This window comes from Sceloporus undulatus, chromosome 3 (genome assembly GCF_019175285.1).
Source record: "Sceloporus undulatus isolate JIND9_A2432 ecotype Alabama chromosome 3, SceUnd_v1.1, whole genome shotgun sequence".
NCBI lineage: Eukaryota > Metazoa > Chordata > Lepidosauria > Squamata > Phrynosomatidae > Sceloporus > Sceloporus undulatus.
Window position 1 is genome coordinate 159,872,808 of NC_056524.1, and position 25,879 is coordinate 159,898,686.

The 25,879-nt window shown below is 39.5% G+C and overlaps 1 protein-coding gene across 1 annotated transcript in view; it reads left to right on the top strand.

Moving 5' to 3' along the window:
- The window catches only part of CHAT (choline O-acetyltransferase), a 68,456-nt gene that overhangs the window by 31,969 nt on the left and 10,608 nt on the right, over positions 1-25,879 (top strand). The window contains exons 5-13 of the mRNA XM_042456293.1: positions 336-389; positions 3,134-3,314; positions 5,187-5,364; positions 8,456-8,625; positions 10,689-10,789; positions 11,500-11,628; positions 16,877-16,999; positions 21,750-21,891; positions 24,779-24,841. Of these exons, the coding sequence (XP_042312227.1) occupies positions 336-389; positions 3,134-3,314; positions 5,187-5,364; positions 8,456-8,625; positions 10,689-10,789; positions 11,500-11,628; positions 16,877-16,999; positions 21,750-21,891; positions 24,779-24,841 (1,141 nt within the window). The remainder of the gene's footprint in view (positions 1-335; positions 390-3,133; positions 3,315-5,186; positions 5,365-8,455; positions 8,626-10,688; positions 10,790-11,499; positions 11,629-16,876; positions 17,000-21,749; positions 21,892-24,778; positions 24,842-25,879) is intronic.

Sequence of the window (25,879 nt, forward strand, 5' to 3'; positions counted from 1 at the left end):
GATGCTTGATGGAACCCAATGCACAATGGGACCTGATACATATTGAGACAGTGGATAAGGGTTTTCTGGGTAGTGCCCATTTTCACAATTCACTAAAGGTTTTTTGCACTTTTGCTACATAGCTAAGTATGTAGACTGCAACAGAGACTACTGGCTCAGGTAAGTAATGTGATATTGATGAGCTGTTTATCATGTAGTAAAGAGTCCACAGCAACACTTCTGCCTGCTTATGATGTGCACACAATGTGATCTATGTAAAAAGTCAAAAACAAAAAGGTAGAGCAGAACTTTGGAATCACAAGAAATTTGTGTTGCCTTTGTCTTTGATTTTGCAGGTTTGCGGCAAATCTCATTTCCGGAGTTCTTGACTATAAAGCTCTGCTGGACACGTAAGCAATTTGGTTCTTATGACCAGAACCAATGTTTTGTTAGGAGCACAGCAAGATGAAAATATGAAAATTTAATCTAGGGGTAGTTTATATCAATTAGTAATTTTAAAGTGATATTGAAGGTCACCAGCACAAGCCTGTTTTTAAGAGTAGTTTGCCCTCATGGAGGAAGTGTGTGGAATATCCTTCCTTGGAATCAGGGCTCTATATGGCTCAGTCCCATTTGCTGTGGGGTACCCTCAGCTCAGAAACCTGTTTTTGATGCTAGAGTATGTGGAGCAAAGCAGGAGTGGCTCTGAGGATCTGTGTTCTGAGTTTCTTATCGAAGACATCTTGGCACCATTCTTTTTAGAAACTAACTACAAGACCAAGGTATCTCACCTGCAAATCTAGTTGTCTCAGAAATAAAATCCCCAACATTTCTTGGAGGGAAAACCGAAACATGTAAACTGGTTGAAGTCACAGAGAAGACACGGGGTTGGATGTTGTGTGACTCATACTATGTATATGCTCAACGGGGTGTTTTGTGGTCATTGGACTCCCTGGGCTCCCTGGACCTCTGCTTAAGCCCTGAATATTCCCCACACACACAAAAAAAATGGCTAAAGAAAGCTTTTCCTTTTTAGTTGAAAATAGGCTTCAAGGAGTTCAGTTTGCTCCTTAAACACAGTTTCACTCCCAGTCCCCAACAGCCCACAAAACATCTACAAGCCACCCTAAATGCCACTTCTGGTCACCAACAGGCCTTCAGTTGAGGCCAACCAGGAGATTCGAGATGCTGGAACAGACCTTTACTGAACTGAAAATTAGTCAGGTTAGCCACGTAAATGGGTGAGGAAGCGATGTAACTATGAGTTTAAAAGACAAGATATGAACTAGATAGGCAGGCCAACAGATAGGTGACTAGGTGATTTTGTTTATTGCTTTACCAAGTCCAGAATGTGTTACAAAAATGTCATGCCATCTGTTGTGCACGGCAGCATTTGTTATAGCCAGACTGCCAGCCCAACAAAAATGCATCAGCTCAGTCCTTTTGCATGCGATCTGCTTTTTATAATTCCTCCAGGTTATGTACCGAGTGACACTGTTGCATCCCCTCACACAACAATAGATGGTTTGTACATGGCTGCTTTAAATCCATCCAATTCATCTTCATCATTCCAGATCACTGGCCCAGCATCTTTTGCACTCCAGAAGTTCTTTTTCAAAAACAGATCTTTTGTGCAACCTAGTCATTCGATTGCTTCCCTTAAGAAACAGCTGTACGCATTAATTCTAAAGAGAGATCATTTTTCTTGCCAGCTGACTAGACAGGCAGCCATCATCTTTTTTTTCTCACCAAGAGAATAAACCACTTTAAATAAATAAAGCTTTATATATAGCCCAGGTTAAATCCAAATGAATACCCAGTATTATTCAGGTAGAATGTTGTCCCAGTATTTATATCTGGCATCCCACAGACCCACATATTTTTGAAGATGAAGGGTGTTAAAATATGATTTGGCTAAAACATATAGTGCAAAACCAAAGCTATGGGATGTATAGTATTTTACACATTTCAGTTGTGTGGAAGTCTCTTTCAAGAAAAAACAAACATGGTGGTAAAAGTTAGATGTGGGTTATTCTGAAGATTGTTTTTCTTCTTTTTATGTAAGATTAATAGGAGGATGTTGTTTTTAATATCTCAAGCATTTCCCAGGCATTAAGAATCTGGACAGCACATTAGATCTATGAGTTTGCCGGCCGAAGTAGTTACATAATTACTTCAACACAAAACTTGGAATTCTATTTATATTTTAATTAGCATTATTGTTAACATTTTTCTTTTAAAAAGTGACATATTGGCCATTACATATTACTGTAAAAGAAATGTAAAGTATATTAACATCCAAAAGCCACAAAGCAGTGATACCTTTATTCGACCAACCAAAATGCACAAAAATACATGTTGCAAGTTTTCAAACTCCACTTGCTTCTTCATCAAGAAAAGGTGTTAAAAATCATACAAAAGTAAGGGAAGTATGACAATGTTAGAGATAAGCTAAATGTTTCACAAAATTACAATTCCCAGAATTCCATAGTATTGAGCCATGCAGACCTGGAATTTACAATTCTTTGTCTCCCAGAACTCATGTGAACAGAAGGAGGAGCTGCATGAATAGCCATCCCTCTGTATCATTTTAACTGAGAACAACAACAACAAAATTCATTACAAAAAACGGCATTAATAGTATGTTTTTCACACACACCCAAAAGAATAACACCATGCCCTTGTCATACCAAAAGTTACCTTATAGGTAATGTTGTTACTTATAACTTGCTTGTTCTAAGATGTGCTTCCTCCTAACACCCTACTGCCCCCTCCAGCAAGAGGCCATGACCCTGCGTGGGAGTAGGACCTCTTCATTGTATGACAGTACACCTATTTTTTATTGCCGTGGAGTGGTGGTCAAAGGAGCATGGGGGAAGAATAAATCATTCTTTAGTCCTTGTTTTGCATGCATTACTGTTTACTTTCCCATTGTCCATCCACTGAATGCAAATACTGTTGTGTAATAGGTTTATACAAAGCATGTCAAGAATAATGAATTTCAGCTTTGGAGTGGGAATCTTATACTGGAACCTTATTTTTGTATGATGCTCATATCTAATCTAATTGCAAACAGAACAAAGGATAGATTAGATTTCTTTTCCGTTCTGTCTACTTTCTCTCTTGCTTTGTCTCTCTTGTTCTGTCCCTCCAGCCATGCTATACCTGTTGATTTTGCTCGTGGACAGCTGTCTGGTCATCCTCTCTGTATGAAGCAATACTATGGACTCTTTTCTTCCTATCGTCTTCCAGGACATACCAAAGATACCCTCGTGGCCCAGAAAAGCAATATCATGCCTGAACCAGAACATATTATTGTTGCATGTAATAATCAGGTGTGTGAAGCCTTTCAAGATTTGAGTCTGAGAATGATTGCAAGTGCTGATGTTTATTCCAAATGTCCTAAATACAATGGAGCTGTTTGTTTCCATGCATATTCATTTGTTGTTTGTTGCTGTGTGCCTTTAAGTCATTTCCAACTTATGGTGACCCAAAGGCAAGCCTATCATGTGGTTTGCTTGGCAAGTTTCTTCAGAGGGGGTTTGTCATTGCCATTCTCTGAGGCTGAAAAAATGTGACCTGCTCAAAGTCACCCAGTGGATTTACATGGCCAAAACAGAATTCAAACCCTGGTCTCCAGACTCATAGTCCAACACTCAAACCATTGCACCATGCTAGCATATCCCCAAAATATGTTCACACTTTTAGATAGCTGCTATAATGTTCAGATTAACACCCAGAGAACATTGACCTGTTCACTGTCATGGGAGCCATCCAGCTATCATTGCCGAAATGGTCTTCTGCAACATGACATTACCCAAAGCAGAAGCCTTCTAGGCTCACCTCCCTTCTGAAATTTAGCAAGCTGTAAGTGGAAAGAAGGCCTTTTCAACTCAAAAGTGGCATTTTCCATAAGAAATGTCCCCTATGAAGGAAGCTTATTTGGTAGAAACTATTTTTTAAAGTATCATTTAAAAAAAACAGTACCATAAATGGCCTAAATACCCTAAAGGCACCAGATCCTTTCTGATCATGGAACTAAGTAGGGTCAGCTTCAGTCAGACCACCAATGAATCCCAGGTAATATAGGCTATATTTCAGAGGAAGGAACTGGAAAAAGTACCTCTGATATTCCTTGCCTAAGAAAACACTACGAAATTCCTGGGTTCATAATTCAACAGGTGACTTGAAGGCACACACACACATACATACACTCTAGAAACAGCTTTACGTCTTCTTCAGGTGGATAACAGGCCAGTAGCCTGTTAGTGATGTGTGTATGTGCCTTCAAGTTGTCTGTCGGTTTATGATGACAGGATACATTTCATAGAGTTTTCTTAGGGAAGTAATACTCAGAGATGGTTTTGCCAGTCCCTTCTTCTGAAATATAGCTTACAGCACCTGGTATTTATAGGAGGTCTCCCATTCAGCTACTGACCAGGACTGATCCTGCTTAGTTTCCAAGATCAGATAGGATCTGGTACTTCATCATAATTATCCCTTACACTTTCATTTTTTGGTTGGCTGGTTGGTTGGTTGGTTGGTTGGTTGACTGGTTGGCTGGTTGGCTGGTTTTTGCAGAAGCTGATTTTCCCTTTTCCCTTTCACAATGACTCAAGACCACTCCAGCATGGTGAATGTTGCTGTGATAACCTCATGCAATGATCATTCCATTGCTGGTGAAGAGTAGATGTATTGGAGAGGCATCTGACTATGTTCCTATAGCCAGACCCAGGCTGATGAAATCATCTGCTGAGGATGCAGTGGATTTTTACAGAAATGTCCTCAGTCTGTGTCTATCCTAGGGGAACACAGCCAGATTCCTCTCCAGTCCCTTCTGCCAGCAATATAATGCCATGGAGAGGGAGCCTATTGGACATAGTAGCCTCCAAGAGCAACCCTCCCATGGACTGGGAGCTTGCTGTGATGGATGGAACAATGGGCTTTCTTTGCTGTGAAACACCTGCTGCATCTATTGAACACAATGAATCTTCTTTTACACCAGTGGCTTCCTCTCATCTTGATCACCTTCAGATCTCTTTTGTTCTGGTGGCCCTGAGCAAGACATATATAAATACACTCACAAGATAGGAAGTTCAATTGACCTTTCTTTTTTTCTTCTTTCTTCTTCTTTTCTTTTCATTTTATACAGTATATAGATTTTAAACTTTTGATCTGTCTTTTTTATTTCTCCACTTTCTCTGCAGTTTTTTGTTTTGGATGTTGTCATTAATTTCCGCCGTCTCAGCGAGGGGGATCTGTTTACCCAGTTGCGGAAAATAGTCAAAATGTCAGAGAATGAAGAGGAGCGACTGCCTCCAATTGGTCTCTTGACATCTGATGGAAGGACAGAGTGGGCGGAAGCCAGGGCAATCCTTGTGGAAGGTCAGAAAGAGCAAACCAAACCATCTCTGTACTCTGCCTTTCCCATGCTTCATGCCTCAAAACATTGCTTTCATTCTCAGTCCTAAAGTCCAGTTTAATTTATGAAGCCGATGGTTAACAAAGGCCATAAAATCTGGATCACAACATAAAAATTCAAGGCATTCCATTGTGAGCATACAAATGTAAGGTTTCATAACATCTTCATTTTGTATGAACAACACTCTTCACTCAGACAAAAAGATCCTCTAGATGAGAAATAACAAGACCATTTCTTATAAGCAGCAAATCATCTGGAAAGCCGTTTCTGGGCTGTACTACTTTAGTTTGCAGGAGGGAGGCTGGGGAGGGAACTCACCTAACTGAATCCTTCTTTGTTATAAAAAAATGTCTTGCTCAAACAAAATGAAAGCTTAGGATGAAAGATTCAAGTCTAGTCTTAATTGTCATGGGTTTTATGTTTTTGCTTTGTTTTAAGCAAAGCAGTCATATTCGTTATAAAGAAGAACATATAACCATGTGGGCCTGCACTTGTTTTCCAAAGTGGAACACACCAATTGAGGCCTAAATATCCTAAAGGCACCGGATCCTATCTGATCTTGGGAAATAAGCAGGGTCTGCTCTGGTTAGTAATTGGATGGGAAACCACCAATGGATACCAGGTGCTATAGGAAGGAAATGCAAAGCTACAGCTGATTATTCCTTGCCTAAGAAAACCCTATGACATTCCCGGGGTCATCATAAGTCAACAAGTGACTTGAAGGCCCATACACACACATATACTCTAGAACCAGCTTTACTTCTTTTGGGTAGATAAATCAGTCTAATTCTGTTCCATGGCCATTTTACTTTTGTTCTGTCCATCCTTCCTCATTTCTGTATCAATCTACAACTTAATACAGAAAGAAATTCACATTCATTTTAAAATACAATTTACCCTATTCTATATATTTTGTGCAGCTCTTATGAGTCTACACATTCAGGTATGCAACACTGATCTAAGAACTGCCAGATTTGAAGAAGTATGCAGTCCAAGTTTAATTCCATTGTGATCTACACCTTAGCTTCAGGCAAATTAGGCTTATTAATTTTTAAAATATGAATGAAATTAAATTCTCCCTCCCTCCCTCATCAGCTGTTTGAGAAGTGGACCTTAGTATGTTTACTTGTTTGTTTTATCCAAAAGACTGAACATTTCTGTGCCATATATCTTACTAGTGAGTAGTAGTGAGAGCCAGCATGGTGTAGTGGTTTGCGTTTTGGACTATGATTCTGGAAAGCAGAGTTCCATTCCCCACTCAGCCATGAAAATCCACTGGGTGAACTTGGGCAAGTCACACTCTTTCAGTGTCAGAGGATGGCAGTGGAAATCCCCCTCTGAAGAAGTTTGCCAAGGAAACCCTGCAATAGGGTCACCTTAGGGTCACCATAAGTCAGAAATAACTTGAGGGCACACAACACGCACAGATATTCTTTTTGCTATTCACTATGGTTCAAGTCAAAGTCCAGGCAGTACAGAATTTCTGTGCATCATAATATAAATAATGTAAAAAAGCACCATTTACTGCACCACTGTAAGGGCACCATCTATCACTGTAAGGGGATCATTTACTACACCATTGTAAAGAATGGGATTCATGGACTTTGGTATCCAAGTGGGTGGAGGTAAGGATCCTGGAACCAAACTCCAACAGATACCAAGGGCCCACTGTATATCACCTATTGCTTTCCTGCATGGGTTCAGAAAGATGATCAAGCTAAGTAAACACACTCCATAGTGGAAATAACAAATTGATGTCATAGGTACTAGAGGCAGCTACATCATCAAAGAGGTGCCTGAGTTCCAAATATTGAAAGTCCAGGGCAAAAAAGACAAGGCACTCATTGACAAGCTGCTTGGACAGAAGCATGAAGCAGTTTATATAAGGCTGACTAGGCCCCTGTTCACCAGTTTGGTTGGTGCTATTTGGATCCTGAGCAAACGCAGTAGTTCCCAAACTTTGGTCCATCAGAGGTTTTGGACTTCAGCTCCCAGAATTCCAGACTGATGGCCAAGCTCTGGGGCTTCTGGGATCTGAAATTCAAAACATCTGGAGGACCAAAGTTTGGGAACTAATGAGCCAGAGTATCCCTTTCTGATATAATCTCTATGGCTCACGTTTGGAATGGTCCTGACTCTGATTCCAGAGCAAGTCTCTGATTTAGCATGCCACATTAATGATGTTGGAATCAGTTAACATTTAAGTGATTGTCTTGGATGGGATGAGGCCCTAGTTGTGCTGGCTGGGGCTTCTGGAAACTAGAGTCCAAAATGCCTGGGAGGATCAAAGATAGCCCATATCTCAGCTAGGGACTACAGTTCTCCTCATATTGTGTGCTATCAGATACCTAGAAGGAATTACTTCTTTTAGTGAACAAGCGGCTGAAAATTGATAGTATTGTCTCCTGTGGCATGGAAATCTCCAATCTTGTCATCTTGCAATCTTGCCAATCTTGCCATCATCATTGTTAGCTATGACTCAAAGCCCATTACAAGAACAAGGAATCTCTGCTTACTCCAGAGATCATAGGACCTATCATTTTTCTCCATAAAAGTGGCTCTTTGATACATCTGCTTTGTTTTTAGGGACATTACTGTTTCTGTTCAGAGATACCAAGGCCAAAATCTACCATTGCTGAAAAAGTGTGAGAGTGCTTATAATGTCAATGTAACAACATACCACTGTTTACCATGTATGGTAGGAGAGAAGGTGCATAAATGAATTTTGTGTTTAGACTTGGGTTTCATCGCCAAGATTTTTCATTATGAACATATATGCAAATACAAGTATTCCCAAATCCAAAAATAAAAAAATCTGGAATCCCAAACACTTCTGGTCCCAAGCATTTTAAATAAGGGAGAGTCAACCTATAACACACAATGAGAGAAAATTCCTGTGAACCCATTCCACAGGAACAAAAGTTTGCAAAATGTTTGCATCTCTGAGTTGTTTTCTCTCGGAGAACTGTATTTAAGCCATAAATCTTATCTTGGAGGAGGAACTAACATGGAAATAATGAATTGCACCAAATCCTTCTTTTTTCCTCCCCTCAGATTCTACAAACCGAGATTCACTTGACATGATTGAACGAAGCTTATGCTTAGTTTGTCTTGATGGCCCAAGTGGTGAGGAACTCAATGATACCAACATGGCTTTGCAACTTCTACATGGAGGAGGTTACAATAAAAATGGTGCCAATCGTTGGTACGATAAGCCCATGCAGGTAAGATGAGGCTACTATTGTCCAATAGATTCATGTAATGCAAAGCTGGATAATGTCAAAGCATTGTTACTAATACACATTTAGAAGCATACCATGCTTTCATAGCAATAAAAGGGAAAGCAGCCAACAACTATACCAGTTGTCTGTGAAGAATTAGTGGTAGGTGCATGAGTAGATGGTTTGGGTGATGGAGGGAAGGATGGAGAGAGGGAAAAACAGAAACACACACACACACACATTGGAGTTTATCCCATGGGAGGAATTTCTCTTAATTTCGAATGAAAAGAAAGTGGGGCCAGAACGCATTCATGTGAATTAGCTAGTTCAGCGAATTTACATGAATTCGAATTGCGTTCGAACTGACTTCCCATTGCCCAAAAATAGCTTGCCATTGCCTAAAATTGCATGCAGTAGTCTATCACACAATAACGTGAAACCCCATGACTGCATTCAGACGGACTTCCCATTGCCCAAAAATTGTGTGTGGTACTCTATCACGCAATAACGTTAAACCCCATGATTGCGTTCGGATTGCCATTGGATTATACTTCCAATTTCCTTTGTCTGATAAACTCCATAGATACACAGACAGTATAAGTGGGAATTGTATCCTTCCAGATGTAATTAGAGGTGGCTGAACTAGGAATCTAATGAATATGCAAAAATTCTCAATCAACAGTTAAAAGTGGGATGCTTCCTGAACACCAAGAAAACTTGAATAGCACAATTCCCTCATGCTGAATATGAGCATGATTTTTCTGCACAGAAAACAAGATTCCTCGGCAAAAAAAACAGATGCCACTTTCTGAACGAAAAAAAAATCATGTGGGTTTTTGCATAGAAAAGTCCCAAACTGTGAATAATCTTTGAACGCTGCCGTTTTTAAGGCAGTGGGAAGAAAATAACTTGTTGCTTCCTTCAAGATCAAAATTAAAGAAGTTACACCCCCCCAAACTGAACTGTAACTCCCAGCACCCTTCACAAATTAAAGTCACAAACTCCATCCCCTTATGCTCCTAGTATCAGCCAAACCATAGCCCTCCTTGGCTTTCCCAAAATTGTCACTGAGGAGTAGTTACTAATGGTAAAGGGGACTCATTGTCACTCAGGCTGCTACCACATCACAGAAATAAAGCAGTTTGACACCATGGCAGTTTGACTGCCATGACTCAATGCTATGAAATTCTGAAATGTGTAGTTTTTTAGCCTTCTTTGTTGGAGAGCTCTGGTGGCCCACCAAACTACAAATCCAAAAATTCCATAGCATTGAACCACAACAGTTAAACTGTGTCAAACTGGCTTATTTCTGCAGTGTGGAAGGGCAGCTGGAAATGGAATGAAGACTGGATGAAATTCATTAATCCAGTCAACACAGACCTCACTGAAGAATACACAGTGTTAAAATGCAACAGTAGAGGAGTGTGCTGTAAGAGGCATGTGATCACCCTATTCCTAGCTAAGGTTAATATTTGATTCACGAACTGACATTGGGCAGATCTTCTCAGCAGACACACACACAGCCTAAAGTGGTCCGTTCCTGACAACTTGGCTGTCAGGAAGAACTGCTTGCTCCAAGATTTTGTTAGAGAGCTCTCTCTCTCTTTGTGTATGTTTTTGAATCATCATACTCTGCACAGAGTGACAAAATGTCACCCACCTTCATATATAATTCCCTTGCCTGGGTATAATTTCTCCATACTACTCTTCCAAATTACAGTTCCCAAATTATTGTGAGTTCCTATCTACACTATAAAGAATTAAAATGATATAGTTCTAAGCCCTTTTCCTTTCAGACCTGTTTGGTGCCTCCTAAATAGCTCACCAAACTACAAATCTCAGAATTCCATAGCATGGAACCATGGTAATTAAAGTGGTATAAAACTGGCATAATTGTACAGTGTGGATATACCCTGTGCATGGCTAGTTTTCTCAGATACAGGCTTTCAGTATCATTTTTGTTGTTATTACTTCTTGCAGCTGATTTAGTAATCCATTTTGCTAGTATTTTACATTCGAATGACATTTGATTCTCACCTCACTTCTGTGAATATATATTTCCATAGTTTGTTGTGGGAAGAGACGGAGTCTGTGGGACAGTGTGCGAACATTCCCCTTTTGAAGGGATCGTCCTGGTGCAGTGCATTGAACACCTGCTCAAACACATGTAAGTAACCCACCCTCCACCCCAATCGCCTATAAGTAAAAGCAATATCACTTCCCTCTCTCTTCTAAGATGACCACATTGAACCTGCCTATTCCCTCAGCTGATTGAATTGGTTGGTACTTCAAGTGACATTTTGATACTGAGTGATGCCTTGTGGTCAAAGGCCTAAAACTGGTTGATAAACCCAACTTGTGTAGACCCACTGATTAAAGTATGGATATGCTTTTCTGTTCTTCCTCATTAACAACTCTTGTCACATTCCACATTCATGTTGCTATTTTAATTTAAAGAATGCTAGAGGGTATGTCATTTGCTCTAGCCTTCTGTTTTTTGGGTAGAACTTGACTCCTTGATCCACTTTCACTTTAGACAATATTTGCTTGAGCTACAAATAATAAACTCTAACACAAGGCTTGGAATAGTTACGTTTTGGAGTACAATTCTTAGAATTATATAGCCAGAATGTTCAATGTACATAATTGACAGGGAGAGTCTGGCAGTTGTATTCTCAAAAAGTAACTCCAAGCTCTGCGCTAACAGAGTTCTACAGAGATGTGACAAACTACAGTACAAAGGAAATGTGGAAGAGGCAGCTTTGAGAGTGCTTTTACTCATTTCTCTCATGTCGGCATTAAATAATTTCTTGATATCTGCAGTGATTAATAACAAATAAATTGACATTTTATAACCATGCTTTTTAAAAAAAATAGGAAAGAAGGGGCAAAGAAACTGGTGAGAGCTGATTCAGTGAGTGAACTTCCTGCTCCAAGGAGACTAAGGTGGAAATGCTCTCCGGAAATTCAGGGACTCTTGGCATCATCAGCAGAAAAACTTCAAAGGTATATTAGATTTTCAACATGACTTTTAATACAAAGATATTAGGGCTTCAAGCTTTTCTTAATTTAAATGATGGATTAATCATTTTAAACTTTAACTGATTAATGAGTAGTGATTGGTTTTAATCAGTGAGAGGAGAGATTAATTGTGAAGGCTTGTTTTGTATTTTTTTAGGCTGCTTGGTTTCTGGAGTGTGACTGTGAAAAATAAGGTAGAAAATATGAATGATGATCTTTTCTTCTAACAATGCTAATTTTTGTTTATTCAAGTATACCATACTTCTGCTGGTATCTCAGAAAAATATCTGTGCTGAGATTTGATATTTTGTTGTTGTTAACTACCCTCTCGACTCATGATGACCCTGTGGATAACACATCTCCAAGACTCACTATCCCCCAGTACTCTTTCTAGTTTCTGCAGATTCATACCTGTGACCTCCTTGAGTCCACCATCTAACATGTGGTTTTCCTCTCTTCCTTTCACTTTTCCCAACATTATTTTCTTCTCTAATGAGTCATGTCTTCTCATGATGTGGCTAAAGTACGATAGCCTCAGTTTAGTCATTTTTGACGCCAGGGAAATTTCAGGCTTGATCTGCTCTAGGACCCACCTATTTGTTCTTTTTGCTTTCCATGGTATCCTCAGCACTCTTCTCCAGCATCACGTCTTATCTCTGAATTCATTTTCTTTTTGTCCATTTTCTTAATTGTCTCTCGCTCGCATCCATACCTGGTAATGGAGAATACAATTGCTTGTACAATTCTGGATTTCATCCTTAGTTGTATATCTTTACTCTTTAGGACCTTTTCTAGCTCTCCTCCCAATTCTTAGTCTTCTGATTTCTTGACTGCAGTCCCCATTCTGATCTATGTTTGATCCCAGGTATAGGAACTCTTTTAATATTTCAATTTCCTCATTGTCTAGATTGACTTTGTGAAGATCCTCTGTAGTCATTATCTTTGTTTTCTTTATGTTCAGCAGTAAGCCTGCCTTTGCACTTTCTTCTTTGACCTTTCTCAGTAACTGCTCTAGGTCTCCAATGTTTCTGCTAATAGTATGATGTCGTCTGCATATCTTAGATAGTTGATGTTCCTTCTTCCCAATTACACTCCTCCTTCTTCTGTGACCAAGCCTGCTTTTCGTATAACATGTTCTACATACAAGTTGAAAAGGTAGGGTGACAGAATGCATCCTTGTCTGACACCTTTGCCAATTGGGAACCATTCTGTTTCTCTGTGTTCTATTCGAACCATTGCCTCTTGTCCTGCATACAGATTTCTCATCAGGATTATTAAATGTGTTGGCACTCCCATGTCTTTAAGGGCATTCCATAGCCTTTCATGATCTATGCAATCAAAGGCTTTGCTTTAGTCTACAAAACACATGCTGATTTTCTTTTGGAATTACTTGGTGCACTCCATTAGCCATTGTATGTTTGCAATGTGGTTCCTAGTGCCTCTACCTTTCCTGAACCCTGCTTGGACCTCTGGGATTTCTCTCTCCATGTGTGCTTCGAGTCTGTGTTGCAGAATTTTGAGCATGATTTTGCTTGCATGGGAGATTAGCACTGCTGTCCTATAGTTGCTCCAGTCTTTTGTGTCTCCTTTCTTGTGGATGAGGATGTAAATTGATCATTTCCAATCCATTGGCCACTGCTTTGTTTTCCATATCTGTTGACATATATTGGTTAAGATTGGAGTTGATGCTGTCAGTGTGAATTGTAGTAGTTTGATTGAAATGTCATCTGTTCCTGGTGATTCGTTTTTCCCCATTTCTCTTACTGCTGCTTCTACCTTCTACCATCTTCATATAGCTGTTCATTCCATGTGTCCATTTTTTTCCATTTCTTGTATAGTTTTTCTATGTATCGCCTTCATTGTTTTTTTATTCCATCCTGGTCTTGAATTATGTTATTTGTGTCATCATAGATCATCCCAGTCCGTGGTTTGAATGTTTCTTTAATTTCCTGGATCTTGTGGGGAAAGTCTCCCATTCTTCCTTTATTATTATTCTCTTCTATTTCCTTGCTTTGATCATTGTAGTAATTGTCTTTGTCTTTTCTCACTAGTCTTTGTATTGTTGCATTCATGGTTCTGACTTTGTTCCTGTCTCCCTTTTGTTTTGCTTCTCTTCTTTCCTCTACTGCTTGAAGCATTTTATCTGTCACCCACTGTTTCTTCTCTTTCTTTTTGACTACTGTAAGTGTCTGCATTCATCCTTTATTGCATCCCTAGCTTCTGCCCATAGTTTCTCTGGTTCTCGGTCGATTATGCTTAATAGTGCTAATCTGTTTCTTATATTTTCTATGAATTCTGTCAACAGGACAGGAAGTAACATTACATGATATTTGATATTGCATAAAGTTATTTAAATATAATCAGTTAATTCAGAAGTTAATCTCTTACAGCCAAGGTTTTTTTGCAGCTAGAAGACACCCATTGCTAGTAGTTGAGAAAAATAATTGGATATAAATGTTAAAAGACAGAGGGTGGATTTATTAATACATCTTTACATTTAAATCAAGCCTGTTCAATCCAGTGGTTAGAGAGCTGAACTGGGATTTTAGGGCCATGGAATAAATTGCATCTTTTTCAGTCAGTCACTGTCACTCAGTCGCACCCACATCATTGATTTTTTGTGATGATTAAATGGAGAGAAAGACAGCCATACACACTACCATGAGATAGTTCAAGGAAAGTCAGTATATAAATGTAGCAAAAATCCCAAATAAAATTGTTTGATAACCCTCAATGAAACAGAAACTGCTGGACATATATTTTTTCCAGCAGGGCCTTCAATTTACAAGAGACACATTGGTCTAAAACCTGTTATTAATCCTGACTAGAGTAGACCCATTGAATCATTGCGATTTATCTAGGTGTACATATTGTTATTATTATGTTCTTCTCACGTACATAATGACTGTCAATAGGACAGGAAGTAAATTGGATCTTGCATTTAGTTAGATGAAAGTTAATATATAAATATAGCAAACAGAAATAGAAATAAAATTGCTTGATAACCCTCAATGAAACAGAAAGTTAGACAGATATTTTTCCATCCAGGCCTTCAATTTACAGGTTGTTCAAAATCCTGACTAGAGTAGACCCACTGAAACATTGTGATTTATCTATAAGTTAACTCATTGTGAAACAACAGAGTCAATAAAGTGCAAAACAGACAGGTCAAATAGGCTGGTTTTCAGCTGCTTTGGGGGCATGGCATTTAGATGACGCATGCCTTCGACGTAGCCAGAAACCACTCTGAAGCTGTCTAACATGGCCCAAAGCCACCTGCAAAAGAAGTGAATTTAATCCTCACCTGTTGGCAGTCCATTCAGGAGTGGGCCATCTAGTCACCACAGTCTCGGGCCGACTGGGGTTGCAGTGGCCTCAGGATGTTCATTTTGGCCCATCTGTTTTGACCTTAAATCTACTCTAGTTGGAATTAACCAACTGGATTCCAGCCAATAGCCCAATATTAACTGATTTAATTACTCAGTCTATAGTGTTTGAAGCTTGTGAACACTGGAAGTCTATATAGCTGTTAGTTTTTTATTGCCTGTGTGGTAACAGCTTTATTCTTAGGTAAATAATGGCAGGGATGGATCTTACCATACCGCTACATAATAGGATTCATCAGTTTATAACACCAGCATAATTCCACCAGAATGAGAACCAAACTAGAATCTAGAGCAAATCTTCCATGGACCTTGAAAGGTTTGATGGCATTTTAGATTATCGCTCAATGCACACTCATACTTCCTATTTTTAGCATATCTCTGTCTGTCCCTATAACACACATACACACGCGCCACCCAACTGACAAGTGCCCTAAGGATGATTTATAACAACATAAATCCAAAATAACAACAGTAGCATGTGCAGTTGTGGTTCAGGAGGTGTGTTGGGTGAAGTCCTTGGCCTGAAACCACTCAACTGAAGTAACTTCAAAGATAGAACCAACTGGACTAAAATCCATTGCTTGAGAATCCAGAACCTACACACACACATATATGCGTAGACATCCTTTTAGATCACAGGCAGATATCCTGTTTCCAACATCTATAAATGTCTAATTAACAATTTGAAAGCCGCTCTGATAGCCTTTTGGCTGAAGAGTGGGGTATAAATAAATTAGTTCTCAATTCTTGTCAAAACCAAACAGAATGGTTTTCCCAATCTCTAACTTCAGTCACTTGTCCACATTACTTAATGAAAGAGCCCAGATGGGGATTGGGGATTAGTTTTAACCTTCTCCCCTTGCCATTTCCCCAGTTTCCTCCGCAGCTGCCATTTGCAAGAAAAACACTGGGTACAATTCTAGAGGCTAACTGCACCTAATCTTTAACATAAATCTGTGGACAGAACAACTATGGCTCTATTCCAATGTATAAATATGTGGTGGGCAAAGTGTGGCCCATAAGCTGTATGTATCTCACAAGGTCCCCCCAAAAAGGGATGTTTCCCCCCCACACACACACAAAAAAAATCACTCAAAATGGATAACTCTCACAACCCCCCATAAAAAAACCCATGTCCCAATACCTTTTCTAAAACCTAAAATCAAAAATAAAATTAGCTGAACATGAAAGTGCCATTATTTGTGGTCACATTGGGTGTTACCATGTGGTCAACCAGGGCAGCTGATGGCAAAATGTGCCCCCTCCCCATGCAGTTGCCCATCCCCAAACTATCCTGTGAATGGAACAAAAACAAAAAGAGGGGGAGATGGGAGTTCTCATAGGACTGTACCTCTACATTTGCCACGGCAATATAATGCATATTGTTATCAATATGTTCTTGAAACCTACATAATGACTGTCAACAGGGCAGGAAGTAAATTGGATCTAGCATTAAGCCTTTGCATTTTATGCAAAGAGAGGCTTATGTTGGTACACAGGGCATTTGGATTGTGAAGAGAACGTATAGAGGAGAGTGACAGTAAACAACTCATTTGAATAGGCCATTTGAGATGCAGGATCAAAGGTTTTTGCATATTCCCATACAGCTGTTACAAAGGTTGTTCCTCCTGCCTTCCATTTTTCCAACTCACAGAGGATTGTATGGTGGCGGGGGGGGGGGGGGCAGCAGGTAGAGCTGAGATCAAAGTTTTGAAGATGTGACTAGAATCCAAGGAGCCAAAAACACCAACGTTTTGAAGTACACACCTTGAAGCTTAAAACAAATACATTTAAAATTGTGCAAGACCTTTGTGTTTTCACCTCTAGTGTTTCTGCTCATTTTCTAGGTTGGTTAAGAATCTAGACTTCATGGTTTATAAATTTGAAAACTATGGGAAAGAATTCATCAAGAAACAGAAGATGAGCCCAGATGCATACATCCAAGTGGCACTCCAGCTGGCATTTTATAGGTATGCAAACCCAAAGCAAATTAGCTCTTGTCAGCCAGAGACTTCTGGGCAAAACTTTGGGGAGCCCAAGGCAAGAAAGTCACAGTGGAGACTTTGTTTTCATTGCAAAAGGACTCCACCTTCATGTTCACCTTTAGAGGGACAGAGGACCAAATGAGATGTGATGTGATTTAGTAATTTAGCAATATGTGTAAATAGCAGCCAATTGGAGGTGGTCCAGGACATCCAATTCAGGACCCAGAAGAGGCTTTATGCTTGTCCTACTCCACTTCAGTCCTGCCCCAGATTCAGTCCTGCAAGAAAAAATGAGATCCTGTTGAAAAATTAGCCACAGGTTGAAACCCTTAGTAAATTTTTCAGTACAAGATTTTAAGTCTTTATGTCATTAGTTTATGGATTTCCCAACCTCTAACCCACATTTCTGGTTTTTGTTTGGAGAAGTGAGTGAATAATCCAGTTACATCAGAATACCATGCAAGTTGGACTAAATGTGACAGAGGAAAGATGTCAAATGGACCAGGAGCCTAATTCCTTCTATCCCTGCCCCCACTTGTTCCACCTTTATCATATTCTAGCCATGAAATCTCTCATTTAACTGCCTACTTTGGGGAGGCAGCCATTGTGGGTAGTGCTATGGAAGTGTGTGGTTTTTACTGTATTAAAGTCTATGAAGATTTCCATTTTGTCTTCACTGAAATTCTGTGAGATCAGCTTGGCTGATCCCAATGTCATCCAGTGATTTCATGTCTGAGTAGGGATTTGAACCCAGTCTTCTTCATGGGGTGCAACTAGATTTATGAGTGATACAACATAATCAGTGTGCTGCTAATTTCTTTTAAGTGGTCATGTGAACTACTCTCAGACATGCTATTGTTACTGTTGTTGTCATATTTATTTATACTCCACGTTTTTCACAAAAGTGGAACTGAAGGCAGTTTACAAATTGAAATCAGAGCAATGCAGTGAAAAACATACAAAAGATCAACATAAGATAAATTAAACTATTTGAATTATTGTAAAAAAGTTATGACATACAATTTAAAATACAGGTGTCCCCTGCTTATTTGACAGTTTAGGAACTAAAGCAATCATTGAAATGAAGAACCCAGTCTCTTTTTTTTAGCTTGGCAAATGCATTTTGACCATTGACAAACATAACTCCCCCACCCTCTCTCTCTCTCTCTCTCTCTATATATATATATATATATATATATATATATCTTGTGAATGCATGCAAAAATGTGTTGAAAGTCATTGAAACATGATGAAATAGGTTGCATAAAGGAGTGGACCACACGTTAAATGTATGGGTTCTGATTATAATTAAAAAGGATTGAAAGAATGGATCGTTGAAAAGTGGACTGTTGAAAAGCAAGAGATGCCTATAATATAAAGTAATTTTAAAACTGTACAATTCAAACAATTGAATATACATTTTGCCTGCTGATGGAAAGACAGCAAGGAAGGAAGTGTTCTGCATCTCTGGCAAGGGTGATCTAGGGCCTAAGGTCAGTCACCACAAAGGCCATATCTTGAGTCCCCATCAGCCATGCCTGGGAAGGTGGTGGAACTGAGAGAAGGACCTTTCCTGCAGATCTCTGGGTCCAGGCAGGCTCATACTGTCACATAGCCTGGACCTAAGCTGTACATGGGTTTGTAAATGATAACTGGCATTTTGAATTGACATCTCCCCCCCCCCCCAAAAAAATAAAATAAATACAGACTGGCAGCCAACAAAACACTTGTAGGAGAGGAATTATATAGTGTTGGCATGTACAGAAAGAAAAATGGGTAGAATTCAGCAACATAGCCCTGTCATTCTGAAATATCAGTATGCAAAAGGCTCTTGTAACACCCTTGAGACTAGCTAAGTGAAAGAAGTTGTAGAATAAGCTTTCATTGACCACTTCCTCAGTTGCAACATCTCAAATGCATCTTAGGAAGTAGACCAAGTCTACAAAAGCTTATGCTACAACTTCTTTCACACAGTTAATCTCAAAGGTGCGACAAGATCCCTCTGCATCAATAGAAAAGTATTTATGAGGAAATTACATTTCTGATAGGATGGGGCCAGTTGACTACATTGACATGGCTATTGTCTCAGACTATATAGTGACAGTGCTTGGATCTCACTTTAATAAAATGCTTAAAGTAGAAGACTGCATTTTTTTTTACCTTCTCTATACCCCCATTTCTATTGTCCTCCAATTGTGACTTTTTGAAAAGGGCAGCCTCCTCTGTCCATGGAGGTTCTCATACATGTTTGAGAATCCTCAGTGTTCCCAATTGTCTGGAAAGCCTTTATGGAAAGAGAAGCCTTTCTGCTTGAGAAAGTGATCCTCTACACGTGGAGGGCAATAGAGATGAAAACACAGAGACAGGGCCAGTATGTCTCCACTCATGTTTAATGTTTCATCAATACACAACTGTAACACTTGAATAGGCCTAGAGAGAAGCCCTATGTACACTGCAGTTATAGCAGTTTGATACCACTTTAAATGCCTTGGCTCCATCCTAGGTAATCCTGGGATTTGTAGTTATGTGAAATGTTCAGAATTCTCTTCTAAAGAGTCCAGTGCCTTCCCCAGCTACAAATCCCAGGATTCCATAGGATGCAGCCATGACAATTAAAGACCTGAAAAGGAGACAAGTAGCTTAGGAGAAAGGGGAAAGCAGACGTGAAGTCAGACCAGGCAGAAAGTATCAGTAGATTGATGGGAATGTAACAGAGGACACAGTTCAAAGGGGAAACACACAAGGGAATCCCAGCTATCTCTTTTTATCTCTGTCACCCCCTGTAGGTACATAGGTGGTGGTGCAAGTGTGGGGCTGACTTTTCCACCTCCAAGAGGTAGGATCATTCTCACCACTTCTGGCCTATTTGCATTTAACATCTGCAGGCCAGCAATGATTTAGATCAGGCAACGGAGAAAACAGTACACCCACTATCAGTCATATAAACCCACTTGGCATTAACAAGCTGAAGAATAATAGGGCCTAATTAGCAGATGAATCCTGAGTACAGATGGAAGCAGCTTATCCTCGTTGCCATTAGATTCTGAATAGTAGCAAACTTTCATGCTTAAAGGATCATGAATATAATGGGCAAATTAAATGAGAGACCCTGGAGCCAAGTAAAAAATTAGCTTTATTAGATGGAAATCATTTGTCAGTGTAGTATTAAAAAGGTGCAGTGGGAGGGGGAATAGAATGGAAGATGGAGGTGAACAAAGGACATTCTTCAGAATGAAGGTGCTCCCCCACAACTTTGCTATATAATCCCGGTTCAGTAGCAGTTCTCACAAATGGCTTCAAAATCCTCTTTAATTGGCCTGAGGAAAACATCAGTGTTTAAAAGAAAAATGGCAAACATTTCCAAATGTTGTTCTACATGGAGGTTTTTCACCATGAGATGCACATGTGAAACTGCAACCTGTTCCACATGATGAAAGTATGATAACCTGGCCACATTTTAGCCTTTGTAGAAAATATTCCAGTAAGGCCAAACACCACCATAGTAATGTGATATCCAGAACAAGGGAGAGGGGACCTACACTTTTGAGACTATAACTCCCAGAATCCTCCAGGGAACCACACTGGGTGGATGATATGAGTGTTGTTGTCCAAAACAGTAACTTTTCCAAGCTCTGGTAGTGTCTAGATGCAATGGACAAACTGAGAAGCAAGATAACTATGCAATAGGTCATTTATATATGTTTCCTAGGGCTCATCTATACTGGGTAGAATACTTTGGGCTGTTGCTGGAAGATTCTGGGCTCATAGCTGTCCAGATTCCACCCATTACCTCCCCACTCCTTAGTGGCACCAGATGGCTATTTGCACATGCATCCCGTTGTGTCAGCTAGTGCTGGTACCATTGGCACAAGTTGCACCCTCTGAGTTTGGAAACAATGCACCCAGCATCAATCTCATGGCTGGGTACCTCAGCGGGTGTGACAGTGGCACCAGGCGGCACAGTAGGATACATGTGTAAATGGCTGTCCACCACATCTATTAAGTGCTCCAGGTTTTACTGCAAAATCCTGAAGAAAAGGTGAGTTTTTAAAATATGATTTAGAAAGGGACAAGGTGGGTTCATTGTGGAACTGGCCTTCCTTCATGAAGACAATCTACACTTGAATCAGGGATTTGGCCCTGTGCTGTGTAGACACTGCCAAGGCAGGAAAAGTGAGGCATCTAGGTAGTACTTCTTTTAGGATCTTTCTGACCTGTATTGACCCGTATATAAGTTGATCCAAGATTTTAGGATCAATTTTGGGATATAAATTTCTTGACTTATGGTTGCGTATATACAGTACATTTACAGCCCCTGGGGATTTTTATTGCTGTATTTAAATAAAACCAGTTGTGATCCTGTTAGTAAATGATCAATGGCACAATGATGTCATTACATGGCGTAAAACAAAACTTTCCTTGAGCGTATAGCAAACAACTGTTCTACTAATAGTAATGTCAGACTTAATGGATTAATTTGTTAGTTTTCTACAAATAAATTAAACTGTATGTGCACCAATCCCAAATGGTTTTAAGGGTCTGTCATTCCTACACTTCATATGCAAGTCTATTTGGTAAAAAGAAGAGGAATATTTATTACATTATATTAATATATTATATTAAATTATATTATGTTAATTATACCAGAGTAGTGAAGCAAAAGAGAAACCCAGATGGGATATTTGTTTTCTTTTCCAGAGAGGAAAAAATAATCACTACTCATTTTCCCCTGTAGATTGCATGGGAGACTTGTTCCTACCTATGAAAGTGCATCCATACGCCGGTTTGAAGAGGGAAGAGTAGACAACATTCGGTCTGCAACTCCAGAAGCATTAGCTTTTGCCAAAGGGATGATAGATAAAAAACCATCCCTACAGGTATGTGGATGCCATTGTTGTCCCTATCATCAGCAGCCATCCAAGTACCTGTCAGACTACTACCTGCCCTAGGTTTGGGGACAGTTGGAAAAGGAGGATCCTTCTCACCCCTGTCCATTCTCTATCTTTCTGCTCTCTTTGTTTGGGTCCAGCCTAAATAGCTTTCTGGAGAGGGAAAGGATGGAATGAAGGCTGCTGCTTCTCTAGTTATTGCTTGATTATTCAGAAAGGAGAGGAAAACAGGAAGAAAAGGCAAGAATGGAAAGTAGCAGGTCCAGAGGCTACTGGAGTCCTCTACAGAAATATGGGCCTCAGCAACAGTGCCAACCCCAATGACAGATCAGGGGCATAATGAATCCTTTTTTTACCTGCAATTTTTTAGCGCCAAATTGTATTGCCCACCCATGCATGTGCTTCCTTGCCATCTCATTCTCTCTCTCATTCATACACATGCATGTGCGTTCATGCACGTATATAGATGCAAATGCAAGGATGCATCCAGGATCTGGCAGGAAAGAAACAGCTTAGTGCAGAAAAATGGAAGACAAACCAGCAAAAAGTTCAGTATGTGCACAGGTGCCCACCCATCATACTGTACAAAACTGCAGTCTTCCAAAGCTGCTTTGCTTCACCAAAACATCCTCCCAGTGCATAGTTATGCACATTTATAATAAAGCATGCACTTTGTCCCTGTGTAAAGCAATTCAGCACTACTTAATTTACAAATGAACTCAGCAGGGTGTTCTAATTGAGCTGGTTCTGTACCCACTCTCACTATTAATTTTTCTTTGGTAATTATCCCATGTCTCCTCCTAGCATTGAAAGTCATTAAACTATTCCAGCTTTAAAATAAATCTTATAAGGTTCTTTTTAAACATTTCCACGTCTTTCACATGGAAGATGATTGTTTCTAAGAGACACAGTGGCATGAGAGAGGCACTGTTGTTCACACTTCTTTCAGCCAGATGTTGTATGATTTAAAGCAGGAGCGAGGAAAGTTTGGCTTTTCTCCACTTTTACATCCTCACATTTCCTGGGAGTCTCACCAAAGCCTTCTAAATGCCCTCCTAAAACCCCTGGTTATAATTGAGCTGATCTGGGGCAATTTTTCACCTGAAAAGAGTCTAAAATTAAAGAAAACCACCCACAAGTACAGTGTGCTGTTTTTTTCACCCACCCGTAACCTCTCAAGTTAAACCCTGTCAGATTCCTATTTTTCAAAATGGCAAAATCCAAGATTTCCCATTCTGTTTTAGAAATATCACATATCTTGCAAAACCTGAGAAGATAATGGAACGAACAGTGTACCATAACGATTTCTTTGTTATCCTGTCTGCCTCTAGCTTCATGCTGGATATTTGATACTCTATGATCAGTGGTTTTTTGTGGGGGGTTTTGGGCTATGTGGCCATGTTCCAGAAAAGTTTCTTCCTGACGTTTTGCCAGTATCTGTGGCTGAAATTTGAAATTTTAGTTTTAAAAATTTAGGGGCCTCTCTTTTCTCCTCCCACTAAGCTTCACCCCACTCCCACCATCTCTTAAAGCATTTTAAAGGGAAGAAGATGATTGCCACAGCCTGTTTCTGCCAGAAGGTAGATGTTTGAAGAGCAATGGTGTCACCCACCTCTTAGGGTGTCACCTGGTGTGATCTACTTCCCTGCAGTCCCCTAGTGCACCACTGAGTAACATTGAACTGGTTGTATTACTACTGGTAACATGTTAGCCTCACACCCTGCACATACCCTCTAATGTTCACAGATGAAAACCAGGAGCCATGTAGTCAAACAACATTAGAAGGTGGTTTTGTCACCAGAACTGTAAATGTTAATGAGGAAGAGAGGCTGCAGCATGTTTCTTTTGCTTGAGCCTACTCAGAAGAACAAGAATCTTCCCTTCCTCTCCTCTCCTTCCTGCTGAGCAAATTGAGTGCCAACTACTTTTGTACCTTATAGCAATAGCAGCAGTAGCAGCTTCATTTATATACCACTTCATACTGAACTAAGCAGTCTCTAAGCAGATAACATCATTAGACAGCTTTAAAAAAGCTGTCAAGACGGATCTCTTCCGGCAGGCCTTTCCAGATTAACCTTCCCAGCCCAGGTTCCCTGATTCCCTCATTCCTCCCGTGGCCCCATCTTAGTGATGGTTGAGGATCAACAGAGGGATATCAGGGTTTTTAGTTTTTAACTGTTGTTTTTATGCATTGATATTGTGTTTTAATATGTTATACTGTTTAATACTGTCTTAAGGGGAGAGGGATAAAATGTTTTTAATTGTCATATTTTATATTTTACTGTTGTTAACCGCCCGGATTGGTTTGCCAGAGGGCAGTATACAAATAAATATTATTATTATTATTATTATTATTATTATTATTATTATTATTATTACACCTGTAAGCTAATTGACCCGAACAAGCTGGGTACTCATTTTAGTGACCTCGGAAGGATGCAACTTTATGGTTTTGAGTGAGTGGCTGCAGTGCAGTATTCAGTTTGCAGCAACTGAGATAAACTGAGGACAAAAGGGGAAAGTGGGAGGAGAAATTAGGACATTATAAAAGCATCTGAAATAGTGGGAGGTCAGAGGATTAATGAGGACTGTCCCTACCAAATTGGGACAGTTGGAAGGTGGGTCCATACAATCCACAGATTATTTTGGGAGGAGCAAATCAGATGAGTTAACAAAAATTAAAGCTTTCAAGAATTCCTATTGGGGAGCAAGCCCACTAAATATATTGGTTCCTTTTGAAGCATTCATCAGCTTGTGTTCATAGGTAGTCTAACCATACATACCATACATAGTAATGTGTTGCCCAAGTTTATTCCCATTAAATTGTGGAAGTATTTCTTTTAAATGGTTCTATTTCTTTTCTTTTCACCTACAGGACTCTGAGAAAATGCAGAGATTTAAGGATGCTATCACAGCTCAGACCAATTACACTATTTTGGTGAGCAAAATATGAGTCCCTCTTGATTTTTAGAAAAATGTTCATTATAAATTCATAAAATTAAATACCTTCCTTTTTACAGAGTCAGATGCTGGACTACCATATTCCTATATTTGCACAACTACCGGCTTCATTCTATATATATATTTATACAAAACAAGAAATAAATACACACAAAAATCCTTGCCCAGTGTGGATTTTGTTAATGGCTTTATACATCCCAGAACTACTATATAAGTATCACCTAGTATCCAGATTGTGATGTTTGTGTAAAATGGGCCCCAAAATCGTTGCATTTAAAGGTGTTCATTAGCAAGCATATAATTTGTGTTACGAAGGACACTGTAGACAACTCTAAGTATGAAATATGAAGATGCGTAAACAAAAAATAGTAACCATTTATTTTCATTTGACATCCCTAGGTCAACTGTAATAACCTTCTGAGGTTTCATCTCTGTTTTAAGATAAAATGTCCATTTACAGTACTAATAATTTAGAACCAAGCTACACAAGCACCAGGATGGTGTGGTGCTGCTTAAATGTAATATGGCAGTGAATGCTTTCTACTGAATTCTTTGTGGATGCTCACAAAAAATCATACTGATAGTGGAAGGTAGTGCATTTTGTGGAGCTAAATGTCAATTGTTGGGGTATTTAGAGATTTTTGTATGTTCAGTTTTAACTGATGACATGCCACAGGTATTTTATTCTTGAAATATAACGTTTAAAAATAATTATGAACTGCATTGAATGTTTGTAGACTGAAGCCCCCAGCATTTCTTACCTGCATCTGTGCTGGCTAAGGCTGTTCAGACTTGCAATCCAATAACATCTGGTAGCTGCATGACCCTTAATATGTACATTTTATGACCTAAAGAAGCTTCTAATTCCTCAGCCTGGAGGCATAAACAAGCAATAATTTGGCAAAAGAATATAAGGGAATTACGGTAGGTGTTGAGTTAAGAACCAGCCAGGAATTATAACATTGGCTGGTTGTATAGCACCATCTTTAATTAATTAATTAATAATTGAATTCTG